Source organism: Acomys minous, assembly GCF_964271855.1.
Source record: "Acomys minous genome assembly, chromosome: 14".
NCBI classification, from domain to species: Eukaryota; Metazoa; Chordata; class Mammalia; order Rodentia; family Muridae; genus Acomys; species Acomys minous.
In genome coordinates, this window is record NC_140496.1 from 82,211,300 (window position 1) to 82,227,676 (window position 16,377).

At 39.0% G+C, this 16,377-nt stretch overlaps 1 protein-coding gene and 1 long non-coding RNA gene across 14 annotated transcripts in view; one reads left to right on the forward strand and one right to left on the reverse strand.

Moving 5' to 3' along the window:
• LOC311583772 overlaps positions 1 to 16,377 on the reverse strand; it is a 671,074-nt gene that overhangs the window by 584,510 nt on the left and 70,187 nt on the right. The gene's annotated exons all lie outside the window — the stretch shown is intronic.
• CAMK2D (calcium/calmodulin dependent protein kinase II delta) overlaps positions 1 to 16,377 on the forward strand; it is a gene marked incomplete at its 3' end in the record, with an annotated part of 237,778 nt that overhangs the window by 156,697 nt on the left and 64,704 nt on the right. For 10 of the 13 annotated variants that reach the window (XM_084757610.1, XM_084757615.1, XM_084757606.1 and 7 more), the window contains exons 5-6: positions 5,839 to 5,904; positions 9,072 to 9,144. In XM_084757610.1, the coding sequence (XP_084613736.1) occupies positions 5,839 to 5,904; positions 9,072 to 9,144 (139 nt within the window). Of the gene's footprint in view, positions 1 to 5,838; positions 5,905 to 9,071; positions 9,145 to 10,047; positions 10,168 to 16,377 lie in introns of those variants that run through there. The other 3 variants (XM_084757609.1, XM_084757608.1, XM_084757607.1) reach the window with 2 other exon arrangements.

The following is a 16,377-nucleotide window of genomic DNA, read 5'->3' on the forward strand; positions in this document are numbered from 1 at the left end:
CTTTCACTTGTTAGGTTAGACTTACATCAAGATATTTTATGGGTTTTGTGGCTATTGTGAAGCATGTTGTTTCCCTAATTTTTTCTCTGTCCCTTTGTCATTTGTATACAGGACGATTGCTGATTTTTGTTTTTTGTTTTTTAATTAATTTTGAATCTAGCCACTTTGTTTTGTTTGAGCTGATTTTTATGCAGCTTAAGAGGTAGAGACCTCCACTTCCAGTCTAGTGAAGGGCTTTCTCTCCTCTAACAAATGGTTTTACTCCTTTGGCCAACCCAAAGAAGACTGCTGATTGTGTGCTTATGCCTGAACACTCTATTTCATTGCTTTGATCCGTGTGTTTTTATTTATTCCAGTGCCCTGATGTTTTTATTACTATGGCTTCATAATGTACTTTGAAGTTTGTTATTATGGTGTTTCTCACATTGATACTTTGCTCAAAATTATTTTTTCTACATGAGGTTTTTTTTTTCTGTGTGCTTCCTTGTGAGTATTAGGGTTGTTTTGTCTCTTGCTGTCAAGAGTTTTATTGGAATTCTCAGGGGGATTCCATTTGATCTACAGCTAACTTTGGATTTTGTAAATGACTTGACATTAATCCCTCCAACCCACAAACGTGGATATCTCTCTATTTTCTAGTGTCATCTTCAGTTGCTTTCTTAAATGCTTTGTGGTTTTCAGTATAGAAATCTTTAATATATGTGGTTAGACTTATTTCTAGACAAGTTTGGAATGTATGTTTGTAGTTTTGTTGTTGTTTGTTGATTGAATCATCATTTCAGACAGTTCTCCTATGAATGAGATTATTTTCCTGATTTCATTCCTACTACATTCATTATTGATATATAGAAAATGTGCTGATTTCTGCCCACTGGTTTTTATATTCTGTAACTTTCAGTAAATGTTTATTCAGCTACCTCTGAAAGTGAGGTAGGTACCATATATAGTATTGAATATAAAGTGTCTCCTTCAGTGCTCTGCCTAAAAGATTTTCACTCCCGGTATGCACTGGATTTAGTCAGTATCTTAGCTCTTACCTTCCCCATTGAATCCCCTCAGACTTTGCCCCCTTTGCTCACTGGTTCTGCAGAGGTCTCTGTGGGGAACCATTGAAGTAACTGGGAATGAGGTGGATTAGCACGTATTTTACCACAGTGATAAATAGTACTGCCAGCACTCAGCATGGGGACTGGGATGACAGTCTTGCCATGTTGGGGACAGACTCATGAAAAACTCTCATCAGCTTTAGTCTGACCAGAGACTCTTCTCCAACCCTCAGGTGTAGTCCAATGATTGTACCTTAATCAGAAAATTAAAGGTCATTGAGTGAGTGGGCTTCTTAACACAATATTCTGCCCAGTCTTTCAGAGGAACCTTTGTGCATCCAGAGACACACCCTCCCTCTCTTCAAGTTCCATATAAGGGAGAAACAAACTAAAGAAAACAAGTGCTTCTGTCTTTAGTGGAGTGTTTCTTTAGAAAAGGCTTTAATCTTCATTACTCCATTTTCTGTTCTGTGTAGTATACATACTCTCATGCCTCACAGAGTTGTTTTGCCATTTGTAGAGACTGATGCACCACTCTGTTCACTGATCTGGTTGATTGAACAGCAAATATTTACCTCAGACATCTAGGCAGACAGAGAGTCTGAGATCAGGAGCTAGCCTAGACTGGCTTTGACCTCGACCATGGCTCCTTTTCAGCTTGCACATGGTTGGCTTTTCTTTTACTTTTCAGAAATGTAGATGATCTTTAGTGTGCATTGTAACATATAAAAGCATTGATTTTTTTACATATGCATTTATATTATTCCACATATATACAATAAGCTACCTATAGCAAGAAGAACCATGACATAATCAGGAATTATATAAATGTTACATTCTTAGTGTTTTGGCTATTTGTATTTGACAGTCTTGAAGAAAATATCTTTCCTATCCTGGTGCATCTAAAATGCTGAATGTTAATCAATCTCCATCACATCTTGTCCTTATTAACTTAAAACATCTATCTAGACCTAAAAACATCTTAACCCCTAAACAACTAAGCTTCATTGTAAAACTAAGCTGCCTGGTCTTCAACTCCATCAGAGACTTGAAAAGGAATAACCTTGATTACCTGAGTATGTCGGGAGTGCAGGTTAGTAGCTTTCCAAGTGAGAAGATGACAGAGACAGTTTTCTATTTTATTACAACTTCCAGGCAAGAAAAGAGAGAGATCCCCTTTTATCCCTTTTAAAGGGCTCTGTCCTCATGACCTTCCACAGGTCCCCACCTCTAAATGTGGTCACTTTAGGGATTTAGACTTCTCCGTATGAAAGGGAAAAGATGTTTAACCCATTGCACACGTAGAAGTAGCAGTGAATATCCGCTTCCGCCGTTCGCCAGTGTGGGAGGCAGTATGCTGGGTGCCATGCGGACAGATGGATGTGTCACTTTCACAGCTGCCATGCTTACACTTACGCTGTAGTCACTAGATGAAAGAGCACCAGACACTGAAGTGCAGGGAGGAAAAAACAAACCCAGTAAACAGAAGCCTGATTTGTCTATCTGTCTATTGTGAGCTCACGTTCCTTTGCAGCCTTGGATTTCAGGTTTGTTGGCCTGAACTCAAGGCTTACACCTTTCAGCTTTGCTTTTAACATGTGATAGGGACCAAACTTCTCACTGTTGTGGAGGTATCTGGTCCTGTTATAGAAAGAATCCCTTGTCCCTGTGCATAGCTGGGCCCTGATGTTGCTTCTCGTTTTCCAACTCCAGCACAAGACTCCAGGCTTTCTCTCTACCACATTGGGAACCAGTTCTGATCTCCAAGCCTGCTCTTTGGTCACTATGGCAATATTTTATCTTCTGGAATCTCATCTTGGACTGTACCGGCTGCCTAACCTCTTAGTCAGGGCTGCTACTAATGCAATTTTGTGACTATTTTACTCAAAGTGAAATTACTTTTGATTACACACACACACACACACACACACATATGTATATATATATGATCATATATGTATAGATCATATATATGATATATATTATATATATGGAGAGAGAGAGACTAGAAACAAAATAACAATTGATTCTGAAGAGTAATACAGCATGAATAAAAATCACCATAAATAATACAAATAGCAACTATCTGTCTTTTTAATATACAGTCTCTCATATTCAGTGATATATTATCTTTTCCCCTCTAAGTTCTAATATTTTTGAGGTTGTTAATCAGTAATTAACGATTCAAATCTATAATTGATATGCTTTAGATCGTAGCAGAACGCTGGCACTGTTTTACTCACAAATGTCTAATTGGTTAATTATTCTATCAGTTCATTCATGGAACTGATTTAATTTGTGGCATTATGAATTTCACATAGCTCACTAAAATTTTTCAAAAATGCAATAGCTTAATTTTATGGTCCGTTAAACAAAAATATGATTATGACAATAGTTTCTCTTTAAGACAGCAAATATTACTATAACTTCCTTTTCTTTTGTAGACATTTGTCATGCATGGCACTGAAAACATAATATGGTTTCATTTACAGAAAAAAATACTTTAAGTAGAAGAAGGAATGGGTATGGAAAGACACTGCCAGAGACAGTTAACCTTATAATCTAAACTGAGCATTAAAAGCTCACCATCTGGCAGAGGATGTAACAGTAGTGGAATTCATGCATAGCATGTGCAGGGTGCTGAGTTCATATCTCAACACCGCTCAAAAACACTCTTCAGTTCTGCTTAAAGCTGCTTACAGTTCAGTGAAGATTACCAGAGGGCAAGCCCTTCTGACTCCTTAGTATTTCCATTGTAATTCAGATCCCTTAATAGGTAAAATCCACTGTAGTAAATAGCCAACCTTTAGTGTATCCTGGTGCTATACCCCCACCCCCTTTCAAAGCCCATGTAAATCATTGACTTAACGTAAATGTCACATATAGTGTAATCTTCTCAGTTGATTAGATTATTGCTCAAATAGTTATTAATTAAGCAGGTATTTTGTGTTAATGCTGGGGAGTACTAGGTGAAATAAATGTCAGCTAGATATTTTTCTTTTATCTTTTCCTTTTTGAGCATGTGCCTTACCCCTGAGCTCTCCTACAGTTTCTAATCACTATTTAGTGAGCAATTTAACAATGAAAAGTGATAAGCATAGACAGAAATATATATATATATATATATATATATGCAGAAAGAACACCCACAAAAGTCTTAATTTGCAATAGTGATAAACTTGTGGGAAGTACTTTTATGTCTCATCATTTTATATTAACTTATCTAGGTAGGGCGTGTTATAATTGTATTATTATAGAATCTAGCTGAAAGAAAAATAGGTATACTAGTAGAGTAAATTACACATACCATGGTTTTCAAGGGGGGAACCCAAAGAAATTCACATGATCATTTTCAATATATTTTTATGCAAAAATAATGATTGGATGTAATGGCGTTCACAGTGTGGGGCCTTGAAGAACTGATAATGCAGAGGAGAAGAAAACACAAGTGTTCAGATAAGCATGCAGAGTTTACTATCCAGTCTCAAGAGTATGAGTGCTGCTGTCTGAGACATGTGCCCCTTCCATGATGTTCTGAACCACGAGAAGCCAAGCAGGCAATAGAGAGAACAAAAGGAAGTGTATTATTGGGGTGCAAGATCATACACAATTCTTTATGCCATCAGTTGATACCTTTCCAAAGGTCATGGCCTATGACTGGCAGTGTCTTTACAGGAAAGGCTGTGCTGGGCAGTGGCTGTGAGCTGCGCTGTGCAGTATGCCATCTGCTCTGTGCTGGATGCTCTGTAGTCACTGGCTTTGACTTTGTCGAGAACAAACCAATTGTGAAGCTTCCTAAGCTAGCCTAAGGCTTCCTACACTTGTTTGACACACTGTGTGACAAGATACTAGTTCAACAGATACTGGTTACAAGGTACCTTACAAGTAAAACCTTCTCTTATAATTCAAACCCAGTGTAATGGGGTCAGAAGACCCACCTCACCAAGAGTAAAAACATATTGATATGAGATACCATTTTTCTTTACTAGATAAATATTTTCACTTATTGATAACAAATACTTACTAGGAATAATTTAGCCTGTGGGTGTCTTCCCAATTTGAGGGTAAACCATTTTGCAAGGCAGTTTGCCTTGTCTTCTCCCCCACAATTTTAATAGATGCTTTTTCATCTGGAAATTTTGCTAGTAAGAATTTTTCTTTTAGAATTAACCTACAACATGCAAATATATGGGTGCACACATACATACATAATAACTATTTGTTATATTAAGCAAGAGAAACTATTTCCAATACTAAGAAATGCCCTGACTTAACATAATATGAAACGTATGGTTTATTTATCAGTGTTATATTACCCTATGCTTATTAGATCATTATAGCTTTGTGCATTTTTCCAAAGGAAAAAATGCATGTTAATGATACACAAAACTGAGAGATACACAACGATGTGATGATCTTCAGAGCTACTTTGAACAATTTAGTTAGCATACATGTGTGTATATTTCTGTTCATAAAATGTTGCTAATATGTTATATATTTTGTCAAACTTCAGTCAACATCTATAAACTAAAATGAAGAGTTTCTTAGAAGTCATTTTATGCAGAAGAGTTTGCTGTACTTACTTATTACATATGGACAGTCGGCGGACTCTGGATCTACTGATGATGTAAACCTGAGTGCTAGGAAACTAAATCTTATAAATGTTTCAAAATAGTTGGGTCTAACTTATTTTTGAAAAATAATTCAAAGACAGGACTTATCAACACTGAACTTACTGCTGCCTAGTTCTTTTCTTTCTTTTACAAAAGATGTATTTTTCTTGTTTTGGCAGAGTTACTGGGGGTGAACTGTTTGAAGACATAGTGGCAAGAGAGTATTATAGTGAAGCTGATGCCAGGTAAGTGGCTTGCCCTGAGCAAGACAAAGACGAATCGTCCCCATCATGCACTTGTCCTATATACGTATGTAGAAACTTCGGTACAGCACGACCCAGTCTTTATGAGAATCTCCTCTTACCACCTTGGACTTCTCTTCATGATAAGTCCTTCATCAGGGAAGTTTCAGTCTTTCAAAGATTCCCTAGGATGACTTTTTGAAGAAAAGAAAAACTATAGGTCCGCTTTAAATCTTGCCTTTAATGGAGTTCCACTTGAGCCAGCCATATTATGAAGGTTTAACAGCCACAGTGGCTGCTGACTATCAGTGGGACAGAGCTCCCCTGTCATCACAGTAAATTCCACAGTACCATTTAGTAGCCAGCAAGGAGGACCAGACCATAAAAGCCTCCACGGCTCCTTCATAGTGTTACTATTAGCATGTAACACTTTGAACATTTCATTAAAACCTTAGGGATGCTGATGTGAAAAGCATTTTTACTTTCCTACTTCTGAGAGTTCACAGCAACTTCCCAGTTTTGTTAACTAGCAAGATGCTCATGGAAATTTTATAGAGGCCTAGTGTTTTATTTAATTGTAGATTTCCTAGGCTACTCAAAAACATTTTGGAGTAAAATATCATTGATCTAATTACCTTGACATATTTAGACTTGATGGTGTTAATTTTGCTTCTGTATTCCATAATTTTTAATTATGTTTAAAAATCTGATGAGGAGCAATTAACTCACCATAGCATTGCTGATGTTATATGAAAGTTAAGTCACTGGCCATCAGCTCTCCAGGCTTCTCAAAGCTCTAGCAGTGTAGGAACCCTCAGTGACCCTCCAGAGTAATGCGTGATATGTAAAAGCTCATGGTACCTACCTGTAACCCCAGACCTTTAGGGGTGAAGACCAGAGGGTCAAGAATTTCAGGCCAGCCTGTGCTGTATAGTTGAAACACTGCCTTAAAATATAGAAATAAAGAAATGACTTTTCAAAAAGCTTAACTTTCATTTCTGATTTTTCTTGGTTTTATGCCACTACATGTTCTTGGCTTACTACTAATGTTTATGGTATTCTGTGCATCTGACTGTACATGAGTACACTTTAATTTGTAATGGGTGCTTTGTTGTCAAAGTCAAGTCGAAAATTCTGTTTGGCTCATGCTACAATGAGTACATCCTTAGTACTCAAATCCTCGTATCTGTGCCCAAGAAAGGGACCTAGAGCAGTTTTGAAATAGCTGTTTGCCCATTTCCCAAGTGGAAGCAATAATTTTATTTAAGGTATTAATGAAGACAGAAAGTTTGGGGCTGGAGAGATCATTCAACAGTTAAGAGTACTTGTTGCTCTTGTAGAGGACCCAGGTTTCTTTCCCACAGCGCACATAGTGGCTAACGACCACTACTAACCCCAGTTACAGGGGATTTCATGTCTTCTTTTGACTTCAGTGGGCATCAGGCACGCATATGCACGTACCTGCATGCAGACAAACACTCAGACACATGGAAAAGTAAATGCATCTAAAAATTAAAAGACATTTAGAGGACATTTATCTACCTTCCCTTTCTAAGTTATGATCAACATAACTGTGTAAACACTTGGTTGGCACACAGTATAGATAACAGGACAAAGCCCACAGGTTGGGCTGTATTCGATGGGAAACTAATTCTACCACAGTCTTTATGGTAGAGATCCCATAGAAATCAAGACTAAGTCTATGCCCAGAGACAACCATGAAGAGGTTATATCTCCCCCCAACATTTTCAAACTTTGTTTTATCAATAGCTCTCAAAACTTAGAAATGAAACCCATCCTCTCTAATAAAGGGTAATGAAATTAATTTAATAGTAATTATTGTTTTTTAAATTTTGGTCATAGACCAAGTACATTGTTTTTATGGTTAGATAAATAATTTCGCAAAAGTGTGTAGAGTCCAAATTGTGATGAAAGAACCACACAGCTAAAAACTAATGAGTCATAGTCCAGTGAGCCATCTAGTGATCACCCTCCAATCTGAGGCTGTTTTAGTGGTGATAGCAACAGATCTGGAGCCAAAGAATCACAATTGTCATGAGCAGTTTTGATACTTGTATTGTTAAAAATTAGACAGGGATTGCTTTTTTCAGTTCAGTAATTTCCTATAGAGTATTGCTCTGTGACACACCAGGTGCCTGAAAATGTTCTTACCAGGCCATGCACTTTTTCTTTTGTGCATGAGTGCCCTTTTGTCTGTACTTGGGCTTGAACAGCATGGTGAATGTGTACAAGACTTGTCAGTATGGTGTGTTCTGCGTTACTGTGTGTCAGATGTCAGCTTATTAGGACCTTCTGGCTGCCCATCAAAAGATGTCCTCTGATTTAATTGGTAGTTGATTTGATATCAGTAAGCTTCTAATAAGAATAACATTGGTGGTGCATTTTAACATGGTGATAAGTAAAACTTCCTTCACTGGAGTATATGGAAATAGATGGTGACAGCTACCAGTGCCCAGGGGACCCTGAACTTATTTGGAAGCTCCTTGGCCCTTCCCCAGAGTCTTCTTCCAGTGAAAAGGGTTTGTTTTATGCCATGGGTCAACCTTCAATCCCCGCTTCCTCTTGGAGCTTGCGTTCATTTTCTTATTCCTGTGTTGTACAGGAAACCCCTCCCCCCTCTAAGTCACCGGTACATGTGTGTCACTCCTGGTTTTTTTTAGTCCCTGTTTCACCTACCACTTCATCTGTGTTTACCCTCTTGTTTCAACATGTTTGCTTGTGACCTCAGATCTTAAACAGTTTAGATTGTGTGTGACAAACACATGGAAACTTCACGTCTCCAGAAAATCTTCCCAGAGCATTTTGGGAATTAAGCTATCAATTTTTCTTCTCGAATACAGAGATCTCAACTTCTCTCACCTATGACTTAATCTGTACACTACCAAGAGGAAACACAGCTTAAATTGTTTTATCTGAATATGTCACAAATTCTATGTCAGATGTCATTTTAGTGAAAAAAAAAAAGAAAGAAATCACAATTAGCTTTATTCAATATTACTTAATCCTGGTGTAAAGCTAAGAAAAGTGTGAATAAGTATAATTTTGTTTGTTTGTTTTGTTGCGTTTGAACCTTCATTGTATTTTGTATCCGATGTGATTATGTGCCTTTAAAATGTTTTCCCTTCCATTCTGCCCTTGTATCTTTGCAGTCATTGTATACAACAGATTCTAGAGAGTGTAAATCATTGTCACCTAAATGGCATAGTTCACAGGGACCTGAAGGTCAGTATATGGAGTCTGCAAATCTGAATCAAAGAAGCTTCTTTGGTTTTACTTGTCTGGGGAAAGGGCAGAAGTGGATGGGGGCATACTTAAAACGGTGTTTAAAAATGCGTTTGCCAACTTGTTTCCTTGAACTGAATAATGAAACGACAATGCATGACGCCTCTTCAAGTTTGCTCATCTACAGGCTAAATATACATCATGGCAGGAAGGGAAGAGCAACGCCAATACATCACACCACACGTTTCCACGCAGTAAATTACCAGAGTCGGTTTGAGGGCAGGCTTTCCTGAATTGCCCAGCATTGGCCTGGAATGAACTTGGCCCGTGATGTATGTCCGCCTGTAGATTAAAACACCACTTCTGTTCTGAGACCACGGGTTGCCGAAGCGGGACAGCACGCTGCACATTGCTCACTTGAGCCTGACGAACCCTAGGCGAGGGGAGGCCACTGCCAGCTAGACTGCATGACAGCACAAGAAGCCGGTGACTGTCAAAGATTTGGTGTGTCCTCATTTAAACCTAATGGTGCCTTGTGTGCTAACAGGACACCTTCTGGAACGATACTGGGAAAATAGGGAAGAACGGGCAGAGTTTGTGGGTGTGTGTGGAGTGGCAGCACAGCACAACTGCAGAGATTACATTTCTGTTCCAGTTCATTTCCTGGAAGAATTTATAACCAGGAAATGAGCTCCAGAACAAAATGAGATGCTGTGCACATGGATCCTTTTAGAACAGGTTGATGCACATCATGGCTCGCAGCTGGCAATGCCCTGATGGTTCCCAGGTAGTAGTCACTCTCCTCGAGCAATGTGTCTCTGTGACTGAAGGAGCTAAAATACAGCACCAGTTGTCTCCTGGCTTCGCTCTTTAACCCGGTCTCTCTGAGGGTATACAGACAGTGAGTGTACGCTTGGAACTAACACACGCCCCCTGGTGTTTGCATGCAGTCATTGCATTCAGCAGATCCTGGAGGCTGTGCTGCACTGCCATCAGATGGGCGTAGTCCATCGGGACCTTAAGGTGAGTAATGCTGTTGGAGAAGATAAAGAAAGAACCACACAATTCTGAATGACTGTTCAGCTGCAGTTGTGATGGGAAAGGAAAAAAAATTCAAGCAATAAAGTTATGTGAACTCGTTCCAACATATGAATCCAAGGGCTTCCCCTCACCACAGCTCAGTTCAGCTCCTAACATATTTAGGACAGATAAATCCCTATCTCTTAGAGAGAAATAGTTTGCTAACTTAAACAATAAATAACTTGCTTTATTTCCATACTCCACGGAACAGGCATAGAACTTAAGATGACTTTAAGACTTATGATTTTTCTATAGTCATTGATCAAACATGATATTTTACATTTATACTATTTATCTAACATAGAAATAATTTTCAAAATTATAAACATAGGCATAGCTGCAGGGATTGGGTGAAATTTTGAATCTGAACTCTTTCCCTAACTATTAATTCCTGGAATTCTAGAACTGTAGGCACCTATGTTCTTTAATTTGTATGTCTAAGGGCCAAGATACTATGAACTCCTAAAAATAAAGATGGAAAGAGATTGTATCAGATCAAGCCTACAAAACATGTTTATATTTTGGTACCCCAATGGGAGCTCTGATACATGTGCTGCACTGCGTTTCTGTGCCCACCAAGAACAAGAACATTTTACATCATCTGGAACTCGATAGTTCAGGGGACTCTTCTACTAATTTTCTGTTCCAATCTGTCATCATTCTAGTTCACCTGTAATATTTCTGAGAAACAGTGAAGCCTACAATAGTAAATGAAATAAAGCCACGGGGTGTGAGAAGGCAAGTCAGTGTGCTGGTGGATATTGTACTTTCAATTTTTTGTTTGCAACCCCAGCATTACCAAATGTCAGTACAGAGGCAATGCACTTGTCAGTGAGAGGACCTGGACAACATTACAACATCCCCCCCCCCAGGACTGGAAAAATCTATGAATCTGTAGTTTTACTTAGTGGTCAATGAGTAAATGCATCTCAATACCCAAATACCCAGTCTTTTTATATGAGGGTCTGATTTGTACCAAAACATTGACTTTGTGTTCCAGAATCTTTGTCAATTTCAGTTGATTCTGAGAATTTTAAACTGTGAAATACAAAGCCATGCTTAAGGTTGTTTTCTTTGGAAGAGTCAGGATAGGCTATTGCACATTTCTAACACCACATCTACCTATTAGGATAGAGGAAAACAGTGTGTGCCTCCGAAAAGTCCTATCATGGGCAACCATTTCGAAAATTCATTAGTGATCATGGGAGCAGTCAGACCCCATTGTGTTTCCTGTCAGCACCCACTGGACTTCTTCCCTGTCCAGTGGGCTTGGGTCAGTACACACACTGTTCCTGCTGTTTCATCAGATTCTCTAACGTCCACTTGAAACATTTTGATGCACTGATGTGACCAAATGTGTATCCTAAAGCCAAACGTGAAAAGTGGGAATTCTCTTCCCTCAATTTTATGGCATATTTTATGGGGTCAAGACATGGGTTCGCTGTTGTGTGTACAAGCCCTTCAAAGACTAGAACTTGAAAATCAAAAATGGCAGTGGCCTGAGACATTGGCCATGAAGGACACAGTCTTGTGACATAAGATCTAAACTCAGTAATGAAAATTCCAGGCAAGTGCTTTCTAGCAAAACTTACTTCCAAACAGAAAGAGTGCGCTGTGTGCTCTGATTTCTCCATCTTGCCTCTCTGATCCTCAGAAAGGCTGGAGATGAACTTCAGACAGCACTTCCTGTAATTTCCGTAATTGCTGACCTAGTTTTGTCAAGTTGACTTGTATAGACTCCTACTGAGTCTGCTTCTTAGTGCTTGTCAGCCGCCCACTCCCTAATTGGACTAATAGAGTTTAAGATGTGTACAATAAAGGCGCTGTCTACACACATATGTGTGGTAAACTCCTGACTTTTTTTGTGCCTTTTTTTTTTTAACCAAATGAATACATTTTCTATGTGATAAATACACTGCTGGAAGTGCTGCGTTTACCAGTGTAGTCAGATATACAGACCATCATCACCAGGCTTTAAAGCAGAAGTTTCCCTCACAGTTCCTATGCCTTCTGTTCTTATTTCTTTATCCTGATTTGTATGTTAGTTCACATGGAATTCACATACTCAATGCATATGGCTTACTTCGCTTAAATCACTTAGGGAAAAACATGGCAGCTCTGTGTTTATTATATTATCAAGTACTTATGGCTGCCGTCCATTTTAAGGCGCTCCAATACCAACAGCTATGTGGCTCCACAGTGCCTAGAGCAAAAGGTCTTGACCTGGCCAAGGCTTGCAATGTATGTCTTCAATTTAGAAACTGATGAAATTCAAACAAAAGAATAAATGTATATAAAGCACATTTATAATGTAAGAGCAATCGTAATCGATTATCCACAAAAAGAACAACTATATCTTAAAATAACACTCACTGTTTTGAATGATTAACTGCCTCCAGAATTCATAAGATACAAAATTATCAGCATCCGGAACCAAGACTGAGGCACAGCAGAAAAATTGGGGAAAACAAATAGGAGATGGCTCAAGATTGAGGGAGGAAATCAGTCACCACCATGCTGTTCTCAGTGCATATGTATGTATTTTATGGCCAACAGTGGTTTCTGTATCCAGAGGTGGGACCATTGTTTCATATCTAGGCAGGATTAGAGTTTCTAACAGTTGCGATTAGGTGATAGTGTTGTAGGCAGAGTTGGAAGCTTCATGGCACAAGTGAGGCTGTTAACTGAAAAGCAAAGTCCTGTGTATCCCTCAGCAGAGGGTGCTGCTTTCCTGATGGCTCCTTTTTTGAGTAATATGTAATAGTGGAATCATCTTGTAGATAGGAAAACAGATGGGTGGGGGGTAAAAGGATCGATGGATAGAAGGATGATAAATAGATAGATAGATAGATAGATAGATAGATAGATAGACAGACAGACACTTTAATTCTGGTAATTTTAGTGACTACCTCAAAAGAGTTTATGATTGGAGTAGAAAGGAATTAGTTTTCAAAACAGGCGTAATGCAGAGCAGTCAGTAAGTCTTTGTAGGCATGGGTAGTAAGTACATAACATTGTGAATGCTAAATTTTGAATAGCTACAAAGTGCTTGTCCTATTTTTCTCCAAACTGTCTTTGGATAAAAGCTTAAGGTATAATCAGTTCCAAATAGCATTTGTCTAGCTATCTTAGAAAGAAAACCCCATACATTAAGGGGTCATTCTGCCATTTGTTGTGTATGAGGAGTATGTGAGGCTGTTGAGAAGCGGTGGCTGTGGGCACACTCACCAGCTACACTTTATGTTGTTCATTCTACTCAGCAAGGTGTGCTCACAGTGTCGAGGCCAAGGAAGAGACAGGAATGAGGAGCAGACTGGTTCTAGTGAATCTGTTTGCCTGTGCACGGATGCCAAAAGTCAGGCTCCCTGACTGAAAACTCAAGTGCATACATCACCCAGAAGTCCCCTGTGCTCAGTCCACAAAACCAGGACCCCACTCCTGTAAACTAATAATAATAATAATAAGTAATAATAATAAACAGGAGCTAAAAGCGCCTGACCCAGTGCACAAATTAAACAAATGAAGATTGCCTCCAAACTTTGCTGCTTGTTCAAAATTCTGTTTAGTTCATTTCTGGGAGCTTTGCTCACACCTTCTCTAGCAAAAGAAAAGCAGAGAATAGTTAGTTTCTGGTTGGATTATTGAAATTTTAAAATAAAGGAAAGGAATTCTCAAAGACTTTAAAAAATATTACAATAGTGTCTAGGGGAATTTATCAACTAATATGTCACAATAAAATCATTTGCTATTTTCATAATGAAAATTAAAATATTCATAGTAAATCACTCATTTGACATATATGTTACTAATAATGGAGTCTTATATATAGACAGAGATCACATGATTGAGTCTTAGACACAGTGATTACATGTATGCCAAATAAACCCTGTGACTAATGCTCATGTGATCATTGCTGTTTCCAGTATCTCCTCAATAAAGGTGATGCTAATTAAAGACTCAAGATTAAGATTATGTCTTGTGTTATTTAGATGTAGGTTGCAATTATTTTTTATTACTTTCCTTTCAAATAGCGCCAATCCCTGGTGAGCAAGTTTTCAAATCTATAAGCCTATGAGGGCATTCTTGCTCAAAGCACTACAAGTACCAAATATAAAGAAAAAGAATCCTAGGGCTGAGAAGATGGCTCAGTGGGTAAAGTGCTTGCTGCCTAAATGTGAGGACCTGACTCTGGATCCAGAACAACCCTATAAAAGTCCAGCACAGTGTTCCTGTGATCCCAGGAAGGCAGAGACCAGATCCCATGGGCTCACTGGCTAGCCATCCTAGCCAGTCATAAGCTCCATGCTCAAGAAAGACCCTGGCACAAAAATGGAAGTGGGGAGTAATAGAACAAAACACTCCATGTTATCCTCTATGTGCACAGGTGCATGCATACATATTGCACGCACACACACACACACACACACACACACACACATACACCCCTGTGTCCTCCAAGAGGTGGGGAAGTTAAGAACTCTAACATCAAGTACAGTCCTCTTCTTTTGGAACATCTCTGCCTTTATAAACTCAGGGGCTTGATTTTGTTGGGCCTTTTTTTTTTCTACTCCAAATCACTACCAGTTCTAAAGGTGGTTTTATAACTTGCTTAAGTACTTTAAGATATTTGAATAATTTCAGTAAGTCTTCACATCCTCTCAAAAGCAATTGCTTTCATATCCATATGGAAATACAGAACAAAACTTGCACACAGTTGCTGCTCATTGCAGCTGATATGCTATAAATGGTTGTTGACACTGAGACCAGATGTCATGGAAAATCCTGCACCATTAGGAAGCAATGGGGTGGAGAGGGAACCTGTGCGTGAGAATGTCAGGAAAATCTATTTAAAAACTAACCTAAAACGTGATCACATTGTGGGAGTGTAGTGATCACTGCATAGGAAACAGGCTAACATGGGGATTAATATGACCATCTCTTCAGTCTTGAGCCTGCATTACAGATGGAAAATGTTTCTGCACATTGAAATGACAGGGAAATGCAATACTTAGTCACCGGTGTGTGTACTGTCCCTACAAAGTCTGACATTATGATACAAATCCACTATTGTCATGAGACACAATTCCGGAGCCTCATAATTATCTGAGAGGTCAAGGGAGTGATCAGTCGATGACAGGGGTCCGTGGTTGACCAGGGCTGTAGTGTCAGCGTCAGAGTCAGCACACGAATCTTGACTTCACATTTTTTCCTGAGTCATCATTTTGAGCGATTTCTTAGCGTTGCTGAGGCTGTTCATGTGCAGGTGTTTTGGCAGGTGTCTACTCCTGATTCTGCCTGTCACGTTCATCCTAGGAAGTCAAAACAATGGGGCAGCAGCATAGGGCCCGAGGTGGAGAGCCCTCCTAAGCAGACAGCCACGCATTCACCAACATTCTACTTTTTTTCTGCCTGAGTGTAACCTAGTCATGGGTACATTCTTTTTTTTAGGCATTCAGAGTTTGAACTACTCAGCAATGGGCTTTTATAGTCCGGTAGAATTTCAAGTCAAAGTTTAGGAGTGGGAGTGATTCAAGAAAACCTAAAACACATGTGACAGTCCGCACTAAAAGTTTATTTAGAAATTATCAGCAAGTCAACCTTCTGCACTCTCACGGGCTATGACAGAAAAATTATTCTAACTGGTCTTTTCTAAAGAGTAGGAAGAAGCTCTACAGGAGTAAAATTTGTGTGATATATTTAGGGTTTTATTAAAGCTAATCATTTGAAACAATCTTAGAGTGAAATATATAAAAACAGATGCCTTAAATAGAATCAATGTTACGCTTGCCTAAATGGTATACGCAGATGCAAAGACATCTCAGTGTTATTGATTTTAAATGCATCCCATCCCTTGGATGTAGGCCGCCTTCTCCTGTACATAGCTGCTGCTGAACAGTCTTCATGGGTGTCAGGTGAAACTCACATCTTAGTGGATTCCCCCCCCTTTTTTTTTTTGTCCCAGAGTGAGGCCTTCTAAGTCAGCTCTAACTGTGAATACCGCCCCAGTCATTCATGGCCCATGCCTGATTAAACTCTAAGGCATACATTTATTTTCTGAATGCCAGAGACTTAGTTTTTAAGTCTTGTGCATCGAGCCCTGCCCAGAAGCTTTTCAGTGTAGGGGTAAGAGTCAATGCACAATAAATTTTAAGA